This window comes from Perna viridis, chromosome 4 (genome assembly GCF_037379345.1).
Source record: "Perna viridis isolate PV_CMFRI_1.1 ecotype Kerala chromosome 4, ASM3737934v1, whole genome shotgun sequence".
Classification (NCBI taxonomy): domain Eukaryota; kingdom Metazoa; phylum Mollusca; class Bivalvia; order Mytilida; family Mytilidae; genus Perna; species Perna viridis.
The window spans coordinates 26,902,256-26,922,908 of NC_142448.1; the positions used below are offsets into that span (position 1 = coordinate 26,902,256).

The window sequence follows — 20,653 nt, forward strand, 5'->3', positions numbered from 1 at the left end:
TAATTGTTATGTATAAAACAACAGATAGTAGCAAATAATGATCAAAATATACTTCAAATGAACACTTTCCATTTTCCAGTATGATAAATAATGGGTAAGATATATCAGGACTACAACCTAATATGAAGGCTTTGAATACCACACATTAATTTATATAGCAATATATATGATAGATATATTTCTTTGCTTTGTCTCGGTTTCAAAAAAAACCCTCAACATTAGTATTTGCTGATCTTCACCAAGCACACATATGGCTTATAGGAGCTTGATAGACAGCTAAAGAGTTTATAGGAGCTAGATCTGGAGTGACAGCTCTTAGCTTAAGGGACAAGAGTTTATAGGAGCTAGATCTGGAGTGACAGCTCTTAGCTTAAGGGACTACAGTTTTTAGGAGCTAGATCTGGAGAGATAGCTTGTGGCTTAAGGGACTAGAGTTTATAGGAGCTAGATCTTGAGTGACAGGTCGTTGGCTTAAGGCACTAGAATTTATAATAGCTGATAGATGTTGAGTGACAGCTCATGGCTTAAGGGACTAGAGTTTATAGGAGCTAGATCTTGAGTGATAGCTTGTGGCTTAAGGGAATCGAGTTTATAGGAGCTAGATGTTGAGTGACAGCTCATGGCTTAAGGGAATAGAGTTTATAGGAGCTAGATCTTGAGTGACAGCTCGTGACTTAAGGGAATAGAGTTTATAGGAGTAGATGTCGAGTGATAGCTCATGGCTTAAGGGACTAGAGTTTATAGGAGCTAGATCTTGAGTGACAGCTCATGCCTTAAGGGAATAGAGTTTATAGGAGCTAGATCTTGAGTGACAGCTCGTGACTTAAGGGAATAGAGTTTATAGGAGTAGATGTCGAGTGATAGCTCATGGCTTAAGGGACTAGAGTTTATAGGAGCTAGATCTTGAGTGACAGCTCATGGCTTAAGGAACTAGGGTGAGAAATGATTTTCGACAAAAGCCTGTATTATTGAGTTTTTACATGAACAAAATAGGATCTTTCCGGATATTGTAAAAAAAACTATCTTGGTAAAAATGGTAAAACCACAATGTATTCTGAATCAAACGTAACTAAAAATAACACTCTGAAAAGGCTGACAAAACAACTAACTACAGCTGGTAGATTGGCACTATTTATCATTCATACATTCACAATCCAACAATATTGCACATATATCTAAAAAACTTGTCATTTTATACACTAGGTAAGTTGGTTGTATAAATTTAATGTGTAACTAGAAGAAATTAATAATAAGCTGCAATAATTTACAAAAAAAAATGCAAATCAAATCTAGTATCACTATTAAAATATCTGAAGGAAATGTACAAATTCAGTGTATCTTTTCATCAATGAATATAAAACACAAGTTGTCAAATTTGTTTAAAGGAAATACCTGACACCTCCACACTAACCAAATAAAGTCAAAGACAAACACTTAAACTGACTCATGTAATTGATGCAATAATACATTATACAAAAAGTGCAACTTGAATATATGAAGTACAATTTCTCATAGTACCCCCTAACATAAATAACCTCCAAAGCTATTGTTCCAAAGCACTCATTGAAAATCAATAAAAATGCATGTTATAGTGATTACCATTTATGTTAACTTAGGTTTTATAATCTCTAACACCTTTATTTGATACAAGAAACATCATAATCAGAAAATTTTATGAAACTATAATACCAATTTAGTCAAAACAATATAAGCAAGAAAAACTGAGCAAAGCTTACTTGGTGATACCCCGCTCCCCTCCCAAGTAAACCATATAGTTACCCCAGAAGTGATTTAAGCATTCAGATGGAAAAAGTAAAATAGGAGGTGCATAATGGGATCATGTAAAAAAGAATTTGTGGATGTTTCATCAAATTCCATTTAGAGGTTTTACAGGAGTTGCAGATAAGGAGATAGAAGGGACAGACAAATGGACTAGTGGACAGACACCATGATCACTATATACCTCCTACTTTTCAAGTTCGGGAGAATTATTCCTGTAATTTAAAAAAAAAAACAACCACAAAAAGTTAGTGTTGTGACTTTGATGTTAACAGGATATGGTTTTTATATTGTACACTAAGTCCAGATGTCCAGAACTGCATTAATGGTTTATCCTCTTCCTGAGCTCCTACTACCTGTAACAGGCTCTTAGTGTCTACCTCTGAAATGCTTCCTCCAGCCTTGGTAAACTTGTACAGTACCTTCACTTTACTGTAAAATAAGTTAATTAGTTATAAAACGAAATATATCCACTATGAAATAAAAAAATATGTTTCACATCCTGCATTGGAAACTTGATTACCAAGATAACTCTTTATTAAATAATAGTTGGTCGTCATTGATTTTGATCTTGTCCAAAAGATCCATGACAGATAGAAGCACCCATAACTGTACTGATTGTCCCCACATGGTTGGATATTTAAATATAATATGAAACATTACACAAAGATCATGATGAAAAAAGGATTGATATGGTGAAAAGCAGTAAATGCAATATCTTACAACCTAAATCAAAATTGTATGGTAAATACTTCAGAGAATCACCAAAAGGTCTTTAACAGATGTAAATATACCTACAAAAGCAGAGGACACTTACCCTACCGGTGCACCTGGTCCATGCTCCCAGTTTTAAGTTAAGTCCGAGTTGCTCATTTGCTTTTGTTACTTTGTATGTATGATTTTAGTTACTTTATGTTCTTTGTAGTAATTGTCTGTTTTCCATGTCTGGTCTTTGTCCCTGGATTGCATTATTTTGATTACCGCTATAACCTTTGTTCCCTTGATTATTCTTTAAGAAATATATGAGGTAACCACTTTGAAAGAGTGAAAAGAAATACATATATGTCAACATAAATAATCCAGAGACAAGTTAAGGGAATTATGCTCTCTGATTTTGTGCTGAAACAATATAGGTGAAATTATCAAAATATTTATACAATAAACATTTACGCAGAGGGAAAGAATAAAATAAAATATAGTATTCATCTTTATTACAAAAATATCCAATTCTCCAATTTCAGCTCCTGACTGATGTGAAAAATATAGATTCTCCTTCAGTAGAGGGTAGTTTAAATCATTTTCCACATGAGAATGTTAAGTTAAGATTTTCAACAAGTGAGCATGTTTAAATCATAATTTTACGATAGAGAGTAGAGAAATAATTTCACTCAACTATAGGCTTAAAGATAATTACTTTAATCTTGAAAAGAATAAACTGTGATAACTCATTTTTCTAACAACTAACTTCATCCATTCCTCCTTTACATAAACTTAAAATTGTTTCATAACATTACCAGAGAATTTCTATTTTGATTAGCATTGCATTTTTTTTTTATCATAGTTTAACTGAACTAGTTTACCAATTCACGATTCCATAGCACAATCATTAAATGTGCTTCCAAACTTATAATACAAATATTTCCAGTACAACAAATTAGTATAACTGAAAAAAGTGAAGTTTTACCTGTAATGCAAGAAAATATGGGGCGCTGAATGGGACTTGATCTTTTTGTAATCAAAATCATTTTTGTCATACAAAACTATATTATACAGATTTTTTTTATGATCACTTCAATTTTTTTGTAGACGAAATTCAATTATGTCTAATAGGTATGCAAATATTAACTTATTTGCATAGAAAACTGACATTTGTTACCTGATATGGAAATTAAATAACAAAAGTCATTTTGTGAGGCAACAGTCTATTTTGTGTCACAAATTAGTTAACAGAATCCTTTGGATATGCAAATGAATTCTCTCTCATTTCGATTTTGTAAGAAGGCCTCTCATTGGATATAGTAACTGCAGGTCTCACAGGATTTCGATTTCTCGAGCAAGGGAATATCATATGGTTGATGCGCTATTCTGCAAAAGTAAGCAATACTTTATTAGGTATTGCTTACCTTTGCAGAATAGCTCATCACCCATATGATATATCCTTGCTCGAAGTAATCGGAAGCCTGTGTCTTTGAGACCTGTGGTTACAATATGCAATGAGAAACATTTTTACAAAATCGTGATGAGAGAGAATTTATTTGCATATCCATTTGTGACACAAAATAGACTTTTGTCTGTACAAAATTGAATTTTGAGTACAAAACCACAAGAGTCCCATCAGCGCCCCGTAGAAAATGGGTGTTTCTAAAAATTCATATTGGTTAATTCTGTTACACGATTAGATTATATGCCTTAAACCACCAAAAATAATTGTCATAAATAAAATAGACATTGAACTGATTTCATACTTTTTCAGTATCGACTGCATTAAAATGCTGAAGACAAATAATCCATAACATCACTTATCAACACAGGAGATTATTTTATACAGGAAAATAACTTAAATATGGGAAAGAATCAACTATGATAAATTATTTTTCTTAAAATTATATACAACTTACTTCATCCATTCCTCCTTCAGGCAAACTAAGCACTGTTCCATAACATTATCAGAGAATTTCTCATTCTTCAAAGCCATTTCTATTTTAATTAGAACATTAGGAGCTGTAAAGAAAGACGACAATTTTTTTAAAAAGTGTTAATCATTTTAGGTACAGTTTATTTTTTGATGGAAGTGTCTATTCCCTTGACATTGATTGTCCTCCTGATATTTGACTACATGTCTCCCTTACTTATCATGGAATACTGTCTGTTGAGATTTGCTTCAAACCCATGAGTTTTCACGAAATCTTCAATCTGAAGTAATCTGAAAAGTTATTTTTCTAGACCATGGATAACAAAAAACACAAGAAAAAACTTCTTAAATTTAATTTATGTAAGGCCAAATAAAATTATACCTCTGTTTCCTGTTACCCGTATGACTCATGCTTAGACTCTAAGCATGAGTCATACGGGTAACAGGAAACAGAGGTATAATTTTATTTGGCCTTACATAAATTAAATTTAAGAAGTTTTTTCTTGTGTTTTTTGTTATCCATGGTCTAGAAAAATAACTTTTCAGATTACTTCAGATTGAAGATTTCATTCGGTTTCAAATAAAAGCTTGATAGGCTTTGGTGAAATTGAATATGATACTAATACATCACTGATTTCAAGAGTTATGTCCCTTACCTGAGGTCTACCTTCTTAATGTAATAATCAAGTCCTTTAGTTTAAGGACAATTCAATAACATTTATATTTATTTATTTATTACTTATCTCCTGTCTGCACCCAGGTCTAAACTTCCTGTATAGGTAAATGATATTTTACCTAGTGTTATTAGTTGCAACCTGACCGATTAGCTACATGGGTTATAGTTTTTCAGCAGCCCATGTTTTTCCACCCATTCACAATGCTCAGTATTCATTACTGTATCTTTGAAGTTGTACTATACATACCTTTTTCTAGTAGTCTGGTACGACTTGCCATATTGAATTCAAACTTCTGAAAATCATTGTCTTTTTCAGGTAGATCATTTTCATCTTTGAGTTTCAATTCCACAAGTAATACAAATGTTTCATCTGATGAGAGAATATGATTAGGTAATGCACTGTCACATGATAGACCTAAAAAGTTACACTTCCATGATGCCTGGTATTCATCACTATAGAGTATGGATCGACAGCATCCCTTTGGCACAAGCATCTGAGAAGAAATAGATACATACTTTGTCATAATCAAGATAATTTTTTAATATTTTTTTATTCCTTATAAGTTGTCAGGCAAAGGGACATGTATATGGGGATGTCTTTTTTCATATCCTCCTTGACTACTCTTACAATATAACAACAACCCCTCCAAGAGAAAAAAATGTCAGTTCTAGGCCACCCATGGGTCTTCATTGAACAACGAGGAAACTCTCGTGTCAGGCTGCAGTCTAGCAGAGACAAATAATTTATGTGGGAGGCTTAACAAGTATGTCAAAGGTTCAAAGGAGAAAACAGCTTTATTTTATTGATAGCAATGTCCCTGTGTAATACACCTCTATATCTAATAAATGAAATAAATTCTGTATTTTTACACTTGGACTTTCAACTCTTAAAACATCACAACTATTTGTATATTCTCTTGAGAAATTAAGTAGCTGTCTTTGTAAGAATCATGCAAAATCTGAAAAATGTGATACACCCCAAAAAAGGCTACATATTTTTATTTTTGTAATTGAGTTGTTTTATGGGTCTATACTATGAAATGATTACTTATTCATTCAAATCTGCCTGCTCTTAGGAGATAATCAACATTGAAAATCCAGTAGATTCTATTGTATTTCAGCGTCATTTACAGAGTTATCTCCCTTAATTTTGAAACCTACAGTGCATTCTATATAATTTTTATCTCCTAAGAGCACAGGTTATATGAAAAACCACATGTTATTTTCTGTTTACTATGACATTTCAAACAAAATATCAAAAATAAAAATATGTAGGTTTTTTACCCATGAATCACATTTTGCATGATCCTTAGCTGGAATGCTACTTAAATTCATCTTACATCACTGATGATATGGAATATCAATTCACCGATTGCAACATGTCAAATTTATTTGAAAATAACAATAATTCATTGAGAAAATTAATATGATAAACAGAAAAATCAATAAGTTATCATCAATAACTAAAATAGATCACTCATGATGAGAATGCCTGGAGAATAAATTGGTTCACAGATTTCATACACCCTTTTACTCATACTTCTGTTTTTCACTCTTTTTAATGTATTATCATATAATTAATGACCAGACAAATTTGATCTGAAATATGGTAACTTAACAAACAAGTTTGTAATATAAGCTTAATCGATAGTAAATGATAATTCTTAGATCAGTTCCTGCAGTGGAGATACATATACAGTCAAACTAACCTCAGATGACCTTCCAAGGGAGAGGAAATCATTGTTATATAAGACAGGAGGTCTTCCTATACAGGTATAATTTACATAAAATGCACTACAAAAGGCATACTTGAAAGACAGGTTATTGTGGAAAATAGGTGGTTGCTAAGACAGGTTTGATTGTAACAGTGTAATGAACAGCAGATCTGATTGGAAGTTACTTACCATAAGAGCATGAAGAATAGATTTTATTGATGGCACATGATATCCTCTGACTATCACCTGGTTACCAAGAACAACATGATGAGCAAGAAGATGAAAACTCTCTTCACCAAGCACCTGGAAAAATATCACATACAGTACATAGTACATACATACACAATGTAGACTTATATTTCCTTTAAAATATAAAAGGTATTTTGAATGCCTGTGTAGCAGGCAAATATAGTAGTGATGTCAAATATGGTATACATAAGGACAGTCATTTGCTTTCAAAACAAAAATGCACAAGATTTGGCAAATTTTTGAAAGATCAAAGAAAAAAAAAACAACATCAGTTCAAAAAAGAAAATGCCAAATCAGTTTCAAAATGCATGAGAATTGGCACTGTATACATGGTGCTGCTGAAACCCTTTATAAGAATTTGACCTAGAGTTGGTCACATGACAAAATCAGGAATGTACGGCAGATTTTGATCTCAACTAAGTGCAAACTTCTGCATATAAATGACTCCATTATTTATATGGGTAAAAAAATTTGTGGCATTAAAAGTAGCACCTTCATTTTGTATGGGTAAGCGACATACAACCAGCACAATTACTCACATTATAAGAAAAGAAGTATATTATACAGTTAAAATTGCAGTTGATTTCTACTTTAAATATGATTCAGCTGACAAATTTAATCATATCATTATCCAACAAAGTAAGACGTCTTTGTAAATTATAAAAAAAAAAATCAAGTCAAGTTTAAAAAAAGATTTATACAGGGCGAAGCATTTGTCTTAAATGCTTTTCGGTTTGCTTTAAATATCTTAGCATTCTAATAAGATATAATATTTATTTGCTACATTATTTTTGTCTTTTTGTAGGAAATTTAAAATAATGCCTCAAAACAAATATACTTTATTCAATACATAAAGCAGTAACATTTTTGTACTACTTCATCTGCAGTATTTAGTAACTATTGCTTCCTAATGTAAAGTTTCTTAAGTTTGACTGATATTTCCCTTTCAAACCATTTGGCAAAATCTATTACCGGGTAAATGCTTCATACTGATCTACATCAGATGTCTAACTTGTATGTAAGGTTCCAACAAATTTCACTAAACAGTTTAGGAGTTTTATAAGGTACTTGGTCAGAAGAACAGACAGATGGATAAAAACTGCTTTGGGAAAGAGTATAAGAATATGAAGTTTACCTTTAAAAGTAATCTAAGATTATGAATATTAACTGCACCAGGGGGTGGTTTATCTTCTTCAGCTGTCTCCGTTGGACTTGCTGATGGAGTCTTCTCCCCATCTTCAACACTTACTGATTTTGTGAATAGTTTAATGAATCCTTCCTCTGTCTCTGAAGAAAAAAATACAACCCATTGTCAATGGAGAAGTCTCAAAGACATTTGTAACTTTTTTTAGCACTGAATGCTTCATTTTTGATGTTTCATTGGTGTGTAAAAGCACTGACCGTAGCATATTTTCAACAGGGTTCTCACTAGGCTTTTTACATGGTGAGTTCTGGGACTCATCACTTTTTGGAAAGGTGAGTCCCAGATGAACTTGGTGGGTCCAACCCTTTTTCCTGGTTTAAAACCAGTTCGAGTGCTACATTAATTATTTTAGTGCATACATCAGTTCTACATTAAGTATGTACAATCATACAAAACCATATCTCACTGCAATTATGCATGAAAATTTCAATGAAACATGCTAACTTAGAATGAAACATTTACATCATATAATTACATTTAATATGTTTCTCTTATTTTATTTTTATCTAATTTTAGATACACAAAGAAAATAGGCATTACACGGTGATCAATAAAGTTGTCTACTTAATTGTGGGCCTATTTGAATGACATGAACACAAGAAGTGGGTAAAATGCTTTAAGATTTTAACGAAAGGAATCTTTAAATAACCAATAAATTACTGCACCAAGGTTTTGGATACCACAAAATCATAAAACATTTCACAAAATTTTTCAACCAATACAAGAAACTCATTCTCAAGTACAGATGTACTTGTTAAGGATTAATATGTGCGGGTATCTCTCACCCTTTGTTTTAATATCCTACACAAAGAACAGAAATCTCAATACCTCACTCAATAAGTAAACTAAACCATTGAACAGGCTTATTCAAAAAGGATATAGTTATGATATTGTTGTCAAATTGTTAAGGATAGCAATTTTTTGGTATTAAGGATTTTTCTGAAAATTAAATTTAACCTGTATTTCATGGTACTTAACAACTGTGCAAAGTTTTAAAAAAATTCATTGATCTATTCCCAAGTTATCATCGGGAAACCATCCTGAGATGGATAGACAGACACACAACTTACAGAAGGTATCACATAATACCCCTCAACTTTGTGTGGCAGGGTATAAAAGAAAGGCTTTATGATCCTATTCCTTTAACAACAGTTTACAATTTACCTTCCTGTTTTTCCATATCTATGATGGAATCTTCAGTTGGTGGTCCTTCCAACAAAGTCTCTGTAATTCTATTACTGCAAGCTTTCAAAATCCATACAAAAGCAACATGCAACACTTTAAAAATATTTTTATCACTTGTCAATTCCATCAGAGATCGAGCAGGCTTATTCCCTCCCCTTTGTTGAAGATAGTTGCCACTAGAGGCCATGCGATATGACCTCTGGGGACATTTAGACTGCTCCTCTTCATAAACTTTACTAGCCTTAGTTTGTAAATGTTCTATCACTATTTTCAAATTTGGGACTAGGAAAGGCCATGAATTTAAAAGATAAATTTTGTCCATCATCATGACAATAATACTGTATCTCCTTTGGAAACCTCTGGCTTGGCTGTCTTTTAGCTGGAATGTGTAACTCAGAACATGTCCTTGTTGGTCATTCCCAAAAAATATAGCACCTTCTTTTCCTGGACATACCTATTTGGTAATGTGATATAAAATGTAGAAGTTTTTAGGATATTTCAAATCTTTTTTTAATATATATGCATGTATTTAAGCTTATTTTCTGAGTAATATCTTACATCAATTTTTATTCATAAAGAAAATTATGGAAAAGATTATTTCAAAATTCATAATTCGTATTTTCAGTTTAAAATATTATGAGTTACATCTATATCCCCTGAGGCAATTGTAAATGGAATTAGCGTTAAAAGGCATTTACTGAAATTGCACACTAATCCATTAAGATGTCATAATTTAATACATATGTATAACGTGTATATATAGATCTGACAAAATGGTACTAACCACGGTATCAAACAAAGTTAATGTAGTGTCAATACATCTTGTACATGTTAATGTTTTTTTAAAATAAAATAAATTTGGAAGTCATGGCTTATTTGTACAATGAGTACTTGATTGCTATAGATAACCACATTACCTCTCCACTGAGACTTCTGAGACAGGCATTCCTTACGAGGCTATAGACCTCAGGATGTGACGGGTTAGGATATTTATTGCTAATATAACTAATAGGGGCATCATCATCATGGCTAACAAATCCTGTCTTCACAGAAAAGCAACCCTGCAGTTTTAAACAAGTAGAAAACTAAGAAGAGAATACTGGTAATAAATTTATTAATTGAAGTTTGTCAAAGTTTATGTAATAAAAATTGCAAAAATTCCTTTGTTGTTGTTTTTTTTTAATAATCAATTCAGACATATATATATGTATGTAGCAATGACCAGTCTGTCTTAATGTTCTATAAATGTCCACACTGAAATCAGATGTAAATGTTTTTAATTTTTCATGTGTGGTCATGAAAGTGGTTATTAGTGTCAGTTTAGTGAAATCTTCCTAAATTAAATATTCATCTCACCTCACATGCATGCTCGGTTTTTGAGGTTGAAGGTATTTCCCCCGATGGTGACCTAACACGATTTGATAATGAGGCTGCTCCCTCCTCATTGGTCAGATCTACTTGTTCTTTAGGATGGGTTGGCTGAGTACAGAACATGACTTGTGGACCATGTCCTTCACAGAAATGACATAAAGCAATTATAGCATTCATCTTGTCTGCAGTTCAATCTGTAAGAAACTGAAGTCAGAAAACAACAAAATCTTTCATATAAAATATAAGTAGAAATATCATTATGATGAAGTTGAAACATGAAAAAAAAATTGAATATATGGAAAATGTAGCAATAATGAACAATTTATTATTAAAAAAAAAAACTTCTGAAATACATTTATTAAATTGTATACCAGGGGTGGAAATATTTATATCCATACATGTATATATACATAGAATAACAAAAGCTCCAATGGGCGCTGCTGCATTCAACAGTAGAGACTGCAACCTGATCAATAAGGGCCAATTAAGAGTAATCAAGGAACCAAGCACCAATTAATCTAGAGGGAGAAATGAGCAAGAACTTTGCTTGTACTCACTTCTCTCATTTGTCTATGATAGGGAGAAGTTTTTGTAATGGATTACACTGATAAAAGTGTCAATATCATTTGTAGATCAGGCCCTGCAATAAACATTTGTACTTCTGTCCGGTCATAACCCACAAAACCAACCCCAGGCTGACTTTGGTAGTATGGAACATTGTTTCCTAGAGAATAGAGATCCATACATTTACATGTACGGTACTTCAGTTACATTTCAATTATATGAAATACTTATTTTTGCCCCTAATTCCTCAAAAGTTGCACTACCCTAAAAAAATCAATACCAACTTTCTTTTTGATAGATTGAACTTTGCCCAGAAATTGCATCAAATTCCATGACTAGTATTCAAGGAATACTTTTGAAAAACAAGTGTCTATATATAAGGACAATAACATCAAAGATGACATAGAAGAGATTGGGAATGATGACAGTACCATACAATGATACAAATGCATAATTTTGAGGACTATATTAAGTAAGTGAATATATAAGATAAATTTAGGTGCTGATTTTAACAAGTTCTGATTTACCTTTGACATACATATAACTAAAATTTCTTGATACACATTAGTCAAGAGAATAGAGGATGAAGTACATGTACTCATAATGGTAATATATATGAATTCAAGATATAACAAATAATCAGCACTGAGAGTCTGATTTCACTTTGAAGGTTTCATCCAGCTAAACTTTCTGGAATTTATGGATTTTAAGCAGACAAAATGACTGAACAATTAGGCTTGAGTGATTACTTGATTTGATGTTTGACGCCCAAGCAGCAATACAGTATATATGAGTGATGAATATGAAATAGATGGTAAAATAAACAAGAATGAGAAAAAAAACAAAAACAAATTGAATGTAGAGTTAGCTAGTTTTGTTTCTGAACATATGGTACAACTCGGCCCGAAGACAAGTCATCCCAAATGTACTAGATCTTGGATCATCATTCTCACTTTAGTTGTGATGTCACACTTTAACGTGATTGGTTATCTAAAAGAAATTTATAAACCAGAAGTCATTCCCAAATACCAAGTCTATCTGCCAAGATGGAGAAATCCTTATTGTGAATATCTCCAATATAGAAATTGATATTAGATTATAATTATTTGGAAGAGAATCGATAAGGCTACTCTTAAAACTTTGTTCTTTAACAGGCTAAATCTGCCTCTTATTAATGATGTTTTCTAAGGCATTTTTTTTTTAAATCTTACATTTATGTCCTGTAAGCAAGTTCACAAATCTCATTAGTAATGTCATATTCATTAATTTGCATATCATTAAGTGTCAAATTGGTTGGCAAATAAGCAACAAAATAAACAATTGACAATTTCATGATTAAAACCCAAATTTTCAAAACTTTATAATTTTGTTATTCTTATATCCAATTTTGGTTCTGTAAAATGTTTCAATTTTTATATAAAACAACTCATATTGTGTTTATGAATTTATCACTCCTTCACTTGAAAATAAATTTATAATGATATTCATATGTACATGTAAACCCTGTATGTAAACCTTTATATTCTTATTAAATTATTATTGAAATTTTATGATTGTATAGTCTAATCACTGAATATTTATTTAAAAATTCCATGGGTAAAAAGAGTTTTATTTACATTTTAGGGACTCGAAGAGTTTTTCAATTCTCTAAAAAAAATGAATAAGTTATGATGATGATGATGCACCATGCCTATCAATGGACTTTTTGCCAATCAAACCAAATGACAGTTAAATGATGACATTACAAAGAACTCTCATATTCACTCACAAGGAGGCCACCAAGAAAAATAAAAATTAGCCACCTAAGATAGCATAATTATTTGGACGAACTACTTATAATTTAAATTTCTATTAAGTCTGTTCTTTTACAACTGTATGTTAATTATTATTAATGGGTGTCTTTTTATTTGATGCTTGGTATATGAAAACGAAAAATTAATAAAATTATGCACTTGCCTTATGTCATTTATAAGATATTAGATTTCTTCCTTTTAGTTATGGAAGCTTTGTATGTTTACATCTTCACCGAACATGTTGAAATCATGTGCTTATTAATGTTTTCATTTGTTAAACTGAATTTCATTGGGCAGAATTAAAAACTTTTGTCCAATCGATGTCCAAGTTGCTAATGAAAATCGGTTTGATAGACAACACATTTTGTTGAAATATGGCGGGTGCTACCTGTCAAATGGAATACACATCCCCCGCAGAGTTTTTCTGGCCTAAGTAAATAATTGAAAGTGATTTGCAGATACAGTCTACATTCATAAACTATCATATTTGCTTTGATTTTTTTATTGCAAGCTCCAACTTTCTTGCGGGTAAGTGTAAGAATATCAAGTTTGAACTTGAAAATTATTTGTTATCAGTATCATTGTGAGGAGATCAGTTTTCAGCATCAATAATTTTGTTTATTCCACTTTTCATTTAAAGATACTTTATCTGTCTACCAATGTGTTATGTCCTCAGTGTTTGTTTTTTTTTTTATTTCTAGAAGAGGAGCCATGCTAGGGGAGGGTTCCAGATGTTCGAACCTCCCATTTGTAGCCAACTTTGGTTGATTCTGTGCATAATTTTGGCAAAAGTTATCCAATAATAGCGTTATTTATCTGAATTTGCCCCTGTCATGACACTTAAAGTAGCTAAATTAATTCCTAGGTAATGGATGGTGGATGCATTCTAACTAATTTGAAAGACCCGGCAAAAATTCCCTTACTCCAATACAATTTTACCTCTGATGACTCAAAATCAGATGAATCCAAACCTCAGATTACTTGTGATTATCAATCAGTCCACTCAATATGTCTTTTAGATTAACTACGTTGTTGTAACTCAGATGTTTTAAAGTGAACTAATTAGAAGGAACAACTGTTGCTTTAGCACAAACTATTATAGACGTTAGTTTTTACATCATTGAGCATGGCTTATGTAATTACTCGGTTGACACCTTTATGGCCTGATTAGTGTATTTGATTAATACATAAAGGCTTGTGTAGTATAAAGAAACTAATTTGAATAATCACACTTTCACTTTGGAATTCAAATCATCAATGTTATAGGATGTTTTGAAAATGATAAAAAAAACTGTGGTAAATTTTCATTTAATTATGTGCAAAACAGATTATAATAATTGATACATATGTATATGTCACTTGCTTGATGTTAAGTACATTATGTACATACATTTGAAATATTTATTCAGTGTCAGCAGGTAATCCATTGTGAACACTACTACCCCATTTTCTACATAATTTGTCTGTATTAACCTTTGGGAGGAACCGTTGCTGTCAGGCTCTTCCAATGATCACCTGACGATCTCACCCATTTTATAAATGTACTGAGCAAACAGATGGAAATTGCAAAGACTTTGATGCCCGAAAACTGTCTAGAAGTGATTTTTTTCTTTTTTGAAGTAATGTAAACTGCAATTAGTTCATTCTCTTATCTTCAGTTATTACCTGTGTCACCAACATTGAAAGCAAGTCTTGTAGCCACTTGCCTCAGTCCTTTTATTAGTCTGTCATGCCTAAGGTTACCTACTTTGTGTAATCTGTAACTCAAAAGGTATTTATCCAGCATTATTCAAACTTTGCACTGTGTTTATACTCACAATGAAGTTATGAACTTCTTATTTGGAGAAATTTGAATAATTTTCCTACATTTTTAGCATGTTAAATTGAATCATCATTAGTACATTACTCAAGGAAATAAGTAACCAACACTGTAGTTCTTGGCTCGCCTCAGGCCATGTCCATTGTCATCTGTCATATTTAAATTTTCTTCAGAAATCTTTTTCTTTGAAACCATTCATTGGATTATCTTATAAGTCACCAGCATCCTAATGGTATCTAATTTAAATATTGTGTTGATTATATAAATCAAGTGTAAAAGATATATGTAGCAACTGTTGCTGTTTTTAGACCACTGGGGTCAAGTCACCAATTTCTACATATTTCTCAAAAACTGTAAGAGAAATTAGATAGTAAATGTGACCTCCATTCTTCAACTTGAAAACCTCTACAAAAGTCTATATTGGGTCAAAGTTGTTGGACAACATTGCCCATAAAAGACGAAAAATGATGCTTTTTTGCAATTTTTTGTCAATATCTTTGAAAACTATAATAGATGAAAAAAAAATTCAATTGATGAAAGGATCCTTATAAGACCTACAGAAGTCTGTTGGGTAAAAGTTGTAGGATGACTCCTTGTCAGGGTTATTTCCCTTGAAGGGCAAAAGTTGAACCAGGTGAATTAGTCAGGTTCCTCAAAGTCTTTAGTTTAACTTGCTCATTGTTTATGTACATAAGATAGATACACATTGTACTTACATGGACATGCTGATAAGTACTGGTAAATGACGGTGACACAGGTCTAGACTTGTATGATTCATTTGACATTATTTATACAAATTATATAAAGCTGGTGTAATGGGTATTTGAATTTGCATATTTCTATGAATGTCTATAGGAGGAAATAAAAGATGATGTAAAGATGATGGTACACATTTGGCTCACCATATTGTATGGCAGTCTGTAATTGTTTGAAGTTGTACCACAATTCTTTATAATAGTTATTGTCTTTCACATATTTGCTGTACTTTGTACATGTATATGGCTTTAAAAATGGAAATTAAAACATTTAGATAACAAAATAATCCATATAACAAAAAGCGTATTACATGTATGTAACTTTTCTATGAACTTACTGAAATTATTGATATATACCAAAATAGGCCAAATTTGACTATTTTGTTTTTTCTTTTAATTGTCTGTAAATGCATGTATTTACTATTGCTGAATTTTATTATGAAAGTCTGCATTTAGCAGCTATTACCTCATGCAAAAAGAATTCTGATGTTGCCAGGTGAGTTATAATCCTATTCAAACTGCATATGAAAGTATTTGCTGAGTTAGGTCCGCTAGAAAAACGTTTAGTTGATACTAAGAAGAAAACCAATACAACACTAGATCATGACTCCTCATAAGTCAATGTTGTTTGGCCTATTCTTATAGTAATCTTTTAAATGCTCGACACTGCAACTGTCTGTTCTAAAAACTTTCTCAGGTACAGTCCCGATTATTCAATTTCAATTATTTTTAATATATTTTTTAATAACTTAACAAAGTTTTTAGAATTTCTATCAGCCTTCTTTAATCCATTTTCACATATCTCTGGTGTAGGGCTAGTAGCTAAAGGCATTAACTACACATGCAAATAGCAACAGTATGCAAGAACTGACTTCCGGTACATTTAGGTTTGCTAAACCACCATATACATGTACTATGTAGGGTCATTATAAATACTCTCCAGCTGGCAAGCAAATTTCAGGATAGACAAGTCTATGTCAAGCAGAGCATGCCTGCTGGGCCATGTTCATGTAATCTTGTATGTTTAAGAAAAAAAAATTCAATTGTCTTGATTGAAAAATTTTCCTTTAGCTTCAAATCAAAATGTGAATCAACATTGAATCTGTATCATCTCTTAGGCCAGAGGCCCTGAAGCTGATTTTAGTGCCCATAAGGATTCAGCAAGCAATACAGATTTTGCTATGACTATTTATCTCAATATGTATCCCTGTTTTGGACATAGGGTTAGGATTTGGGTTCAAGCATACACTGAAACATGTCAAAACCAAACACTGAATAATCTGAAAAACCTGTTTAAACCAGACACTTGGGATCTGTCATCAACGTCATCTATAAACTTTTCTTCAAACATATTTTCTGAAACTACTTGATAGACTTCAGTGAAAGTTGGCATGAATGTTTCCTGCAAAAAACTGTCTTCTGATTTTTGATCAATGCAAAGAATAGGGATAAAGCCATGTATTTCAAGAAAAATGATAAGAAATGACACTTATGTTGAGGCCTACAAAAGTCTCTATTAGGTCAAAGTTTTGAGAGTTATGCCCTTAAACAGGAAAAAATGTGATTTTCTGCAGTTATAGCCCATACTTTGAAAACCATACTAGATAGAAAAAAAATTCAATGAAGTTTATTTCAGTTTAGTTCACAAAACTTTTATCCAATGAAACGATCCTTATGATAAGGCCTCTACAAATGTCTTCATTTAGGTCAAAGTTGGAAGAAGATTTCTTGTTAGAGTTATGCCCTGAAAGGCAAAGGTCATATTATGTTGTGATGTTTTTGTTATTGGTATTGTTATTTTTGTTCAATTGTAGTGAACCAAATGTCATGAAATTTTGATATATTATTCCTTGTTGCTTGAGGAATTTTGCTATTTAATATGGGGTCACTTGCCCTTACTGTTCTGCAAAAAGGGGCCAAAAGTGGTAAAATGTAGGTGTTTATTTAAAATTGATGTAAAATATTTACTTTTCATTCAGTTTTTACTATTCTTTTCAAGTCGCTAATATTGTTATTGACTTATTGCATTCTTAATTTTAGTACTTTACATTCCCATATGATTTGCATAATTATATATTATTACTCCACATAAAGCTGCTGATCGGTGCCGTGTTTACCGTCGTAGCTTCGTAGTTCTAGCGTCATACGAGATCAAAATATACCTCTTAAATACCATACACATGTGTTCTACTTGTGTTGCTACTTGTATGAGAACAGGAAGTTTACATTTTAAGATAAAATGACCGGTTAGCATTGAACATTACCATTGTGATTCAGACAGGGGGCTCGTTACAATTGACTATATGGGTCACATATATATATCTGTTTTAATCTGGTTCCCAGGTCAATATCATTAGGGACCCAAAGATTGCTAAAAATTTGAGAGAAATTTGTTAAACAAAAACACCCGCACCTCTTGGTAACCAGTTGTTTTGATTGAAAAAAACATTCGAGTCATCATGGTCATCATATCAAGGGAACCAAGATTCTAGTGGAAGTCACTTGATTTTTGAGCATATCACATTCATGCCATTTCAGGTGTTGAAAGCAAGCCAAAATCAGTTGCATAGAATATGTGATGATTAGTGACTTCAGATTTTAGTCTTTGATTTTAATTTGTTTATTATGAAATTATGTTTTAACCATACTTAACAGTTTTTGAATAGCAGTCCAAAGTGGGCCCATACCCTCAAAAATCAACTTTTTTATTTTTTTGACTGATTTTGTAATTTATTTTAGTTGACCCTGCCTGCATTTTCCAAATTCTTATATGGTTTTGAAATTATAAGAGGCCAAAGCGGACCACTACCCAAAAAATTGACTTTTATGATTGTTTTTGATTTTGATCTTTTAAAAATATATATTTCTAATGAAAATTCTTGCTTTAACAAGAGCTTTAAGAAATATGCTTAGCAAATTTACTCTATCAATTACAGTTTTTGAGAAAATGGGGTACAAAGTGATCCATGAAAGCATCCTGAAGCAGGACTTAAATTAAATTTCAGAATATTGTGAAATATTATTCCAAATGAGTTGTAGTGTCTATAATGAACTGTAAGTCCTTATGTTTAAGTATGTCAAAAACCAATATTGTGTCCACACTTGCCCCAAGTGAACAAGTTCAGCTGTCTGCTGTCATATCATGCTATGTTAAACTGAACGCCTCTCTTAAGGAGGTAGACCTAGGGTAAGGGACATAACTCATGAGGGATATGTTTGTATCATATTCAATTTCACCAACGCCTTTCAAGCTTTCATTTGACACAGAATGAAATAATCCAAGTTACTTTGATGCTTACATGAGAATGATGTAAAATGCTTAATACAAACGTTCCAATGATTTGTAAGAGTTGTGTCCCTTACCTTAGGTCTACCTCCTTAATAAAGTGATTTTAAAGGGGTTTGGTATATACAAGTTTCTTTGTACTTATTATACCTCACGCAACCAAGTTGCAGAGGGTATAATGTTTTTGACCTGTCAGTCCGTCCATCAGTCCATCTTCAGTTTTCTGGACTTTTTTTTTGTAACACTTGCAGATATTGACATCATTTTCAGTGCCGGTATATAAGTTCACTCTGATAAGTTACTGATCAAGTTTACCTTTTGTTCCGCTTAGATGATTTTTAGCGAAATTACGGGCCTTGAACTTAGCAAAATTTACAGAAATAACCGTTTTCCAGACTTTTTTTCTGAACACTTGCAGATTATGACATGATTTTTGGTATATACGTTCACAATGATAAGTTACACGACAAGTTTGTAGTCGGTTCTGCTCTGATAATTTTTGCTGAAATTATGGACCTTGAACTTAGCTAAATTCACAGAAATATCCATTTTTCTGACTTTTTTTTTATTTTGACTGATTTTTACTCAGAAGTCACGTCAGTGGCTTCGACTATTGTAAGTATAAGAATGACAAAAGGGCTTCCGGCAGATAACTTCACGGACGGAAATGCTCTCTCCAAATTAATGTGTGATTCTCTTTTAAACATTCAATATTTCACTGATATCCCAAATGAATGATATTTCAAACATTTTAAGTGTTAATTTTCAGCTAAATATTGTTGAACTGGTAAATCGAGATGCCAAACTATTTTTGGCCGCATAGTAATTTCAAAGAATATAGTTAAAAGCCAATACAATTTAATTGGAGTTATCTCTTTTGGGTGGTGTTGGATTTTAGGTACCAGTATCGTATTGCATATCCCTGAGCAGGTGTACATCAAAACATGGATGCTATAAAAATATAGTGCATTTTTTTTTGCCTCTCTACAAATTAATGTTTTGTCAAAAGATGTAAACAATGACTTATAAAATAGAGCAAACATTGCACTGTAAGATGAAGAACTTTTTAAAAAGAAAATCTAACATAATATCATAAAAATGTTCCACTGAAAAGGGTATGGTGAGTGCAAAACGAAAGTGAAAGTAGGGAAAATGGCTATTTATAGTTCAAGACTACTTTTCTGTCCGATCTTCGTGGGCTCACCCTATTTTCTTTGCGGGAAATAATTTTTTCACATGTCCTTAGAAATTCTACATAAGTGAAAGTTTTATTGAATCAATTTACATATTTTTTTAAAAATCCTAAAAATATGCACTTCACTATAGAAGTCTATGGGAAAATTAATACGATACTGAGACCTTTAACTATGCCCTGTGAATGGTATTATGATCAAAATCATTTTATCAAGAAACATCACAATCAACATCATCAGCTGCGTTTTTTTTCAAGTTTAAGGTCTCAAGAACGTAAACAAATGCAATAATCTTATTTTCACGATATTTGTGTACATCTTTGTTTTGTTTTGCCGCAGGTTGCATGGAAAATATGGGTTCAACACCAAAACATTCTCAAACCTTGGTCCATGTCATGACCGGCACTCTAGCACATTGCTTAAAATATAAAC

General features: G+C 32.1%; 2 protein-coding genes across 3 annotated transcripts in view; one reads left to right on the forward strand and one right to left on the reverse strand.

Annotated features, from left to right (window-relative positions):
- Positions 1–1,118: 1,118 nt before the first annotated feature.
- On the reverse strand, positions 1,119–13,428 carry LOC148619539 (folliculin-like). 2 transcript variants are annotated; one of them, XM_088579537.1, is made up of 9 exons: positions 13,332–13,428; positions 10,797–11,005; positions 10,358–10,501; positions 9,420–9,894; positions 8,187–8,338; positions 6,992–7,105; positions 5,335–5,581; positions 4,398–4,500; positions 1,119–2,211 (listed from the first exon to the last, which is right to left on the reverse strand). In XM_088579537.1, exons 2-9 carry the CDS (start codon positions 10,986–10,988, stop codon positions 2,028–2,030), a joined length of 1,611 nt encoding a protein of 536 aa, XP_088435663.1. In that variant the 5' UTR covers positions 10,989–11,005; positions 13,332–13,428; the 3' UTR covers positions 1,119–2,027. The 2 variants fall into 2 exon arrangements, with proteins under 2 accessions (XP_088435663.1, XP_088435662.1); XM_088579536.1 differs by having other exon boundaries at positions 10,797–11,015.
- Positions 13,429–13,526: 98 nt separating this feature from the next.
- LOC148619540 (uncharacterized) overlaps positions 13,527–20,653 on the forward strand; it is a 32,649-nt gene continuing 25,522 nt past the window's right edge. Inside the window, exon 1 of the mRNA XM_088579520.1 lies at positions 13,527–13,696. The gene's annotated coding sequence lies outside the window, so the exon portion shown is untranslated. The remainder of the gene's footprint in view (positions 13,697–20,653) is intronic.

Coding starts and splice junctions, on each gene's coding strand:
- LOC148619539 (XM_088579537.1), bottom strand. CDS start 10,988: ATGAATGCTATAATTGCTTTATGTCATTTCTGTGAAGGACATGGTCCA. Junction 8,339..9,419: donor AGATATGGAAAAACAGGAAG/GTAAATTGTAAA, acceptor TTTTTTCTTCAG/AGACAGAGGAAGGATTCATT. Junction 2,212..4,397: donor CTGAAGGAGGAATGGATGAA/GTAAGTTGTATA, acceptor CTTATTTTACAG/TAAAGTGAAGGTACTGTACA.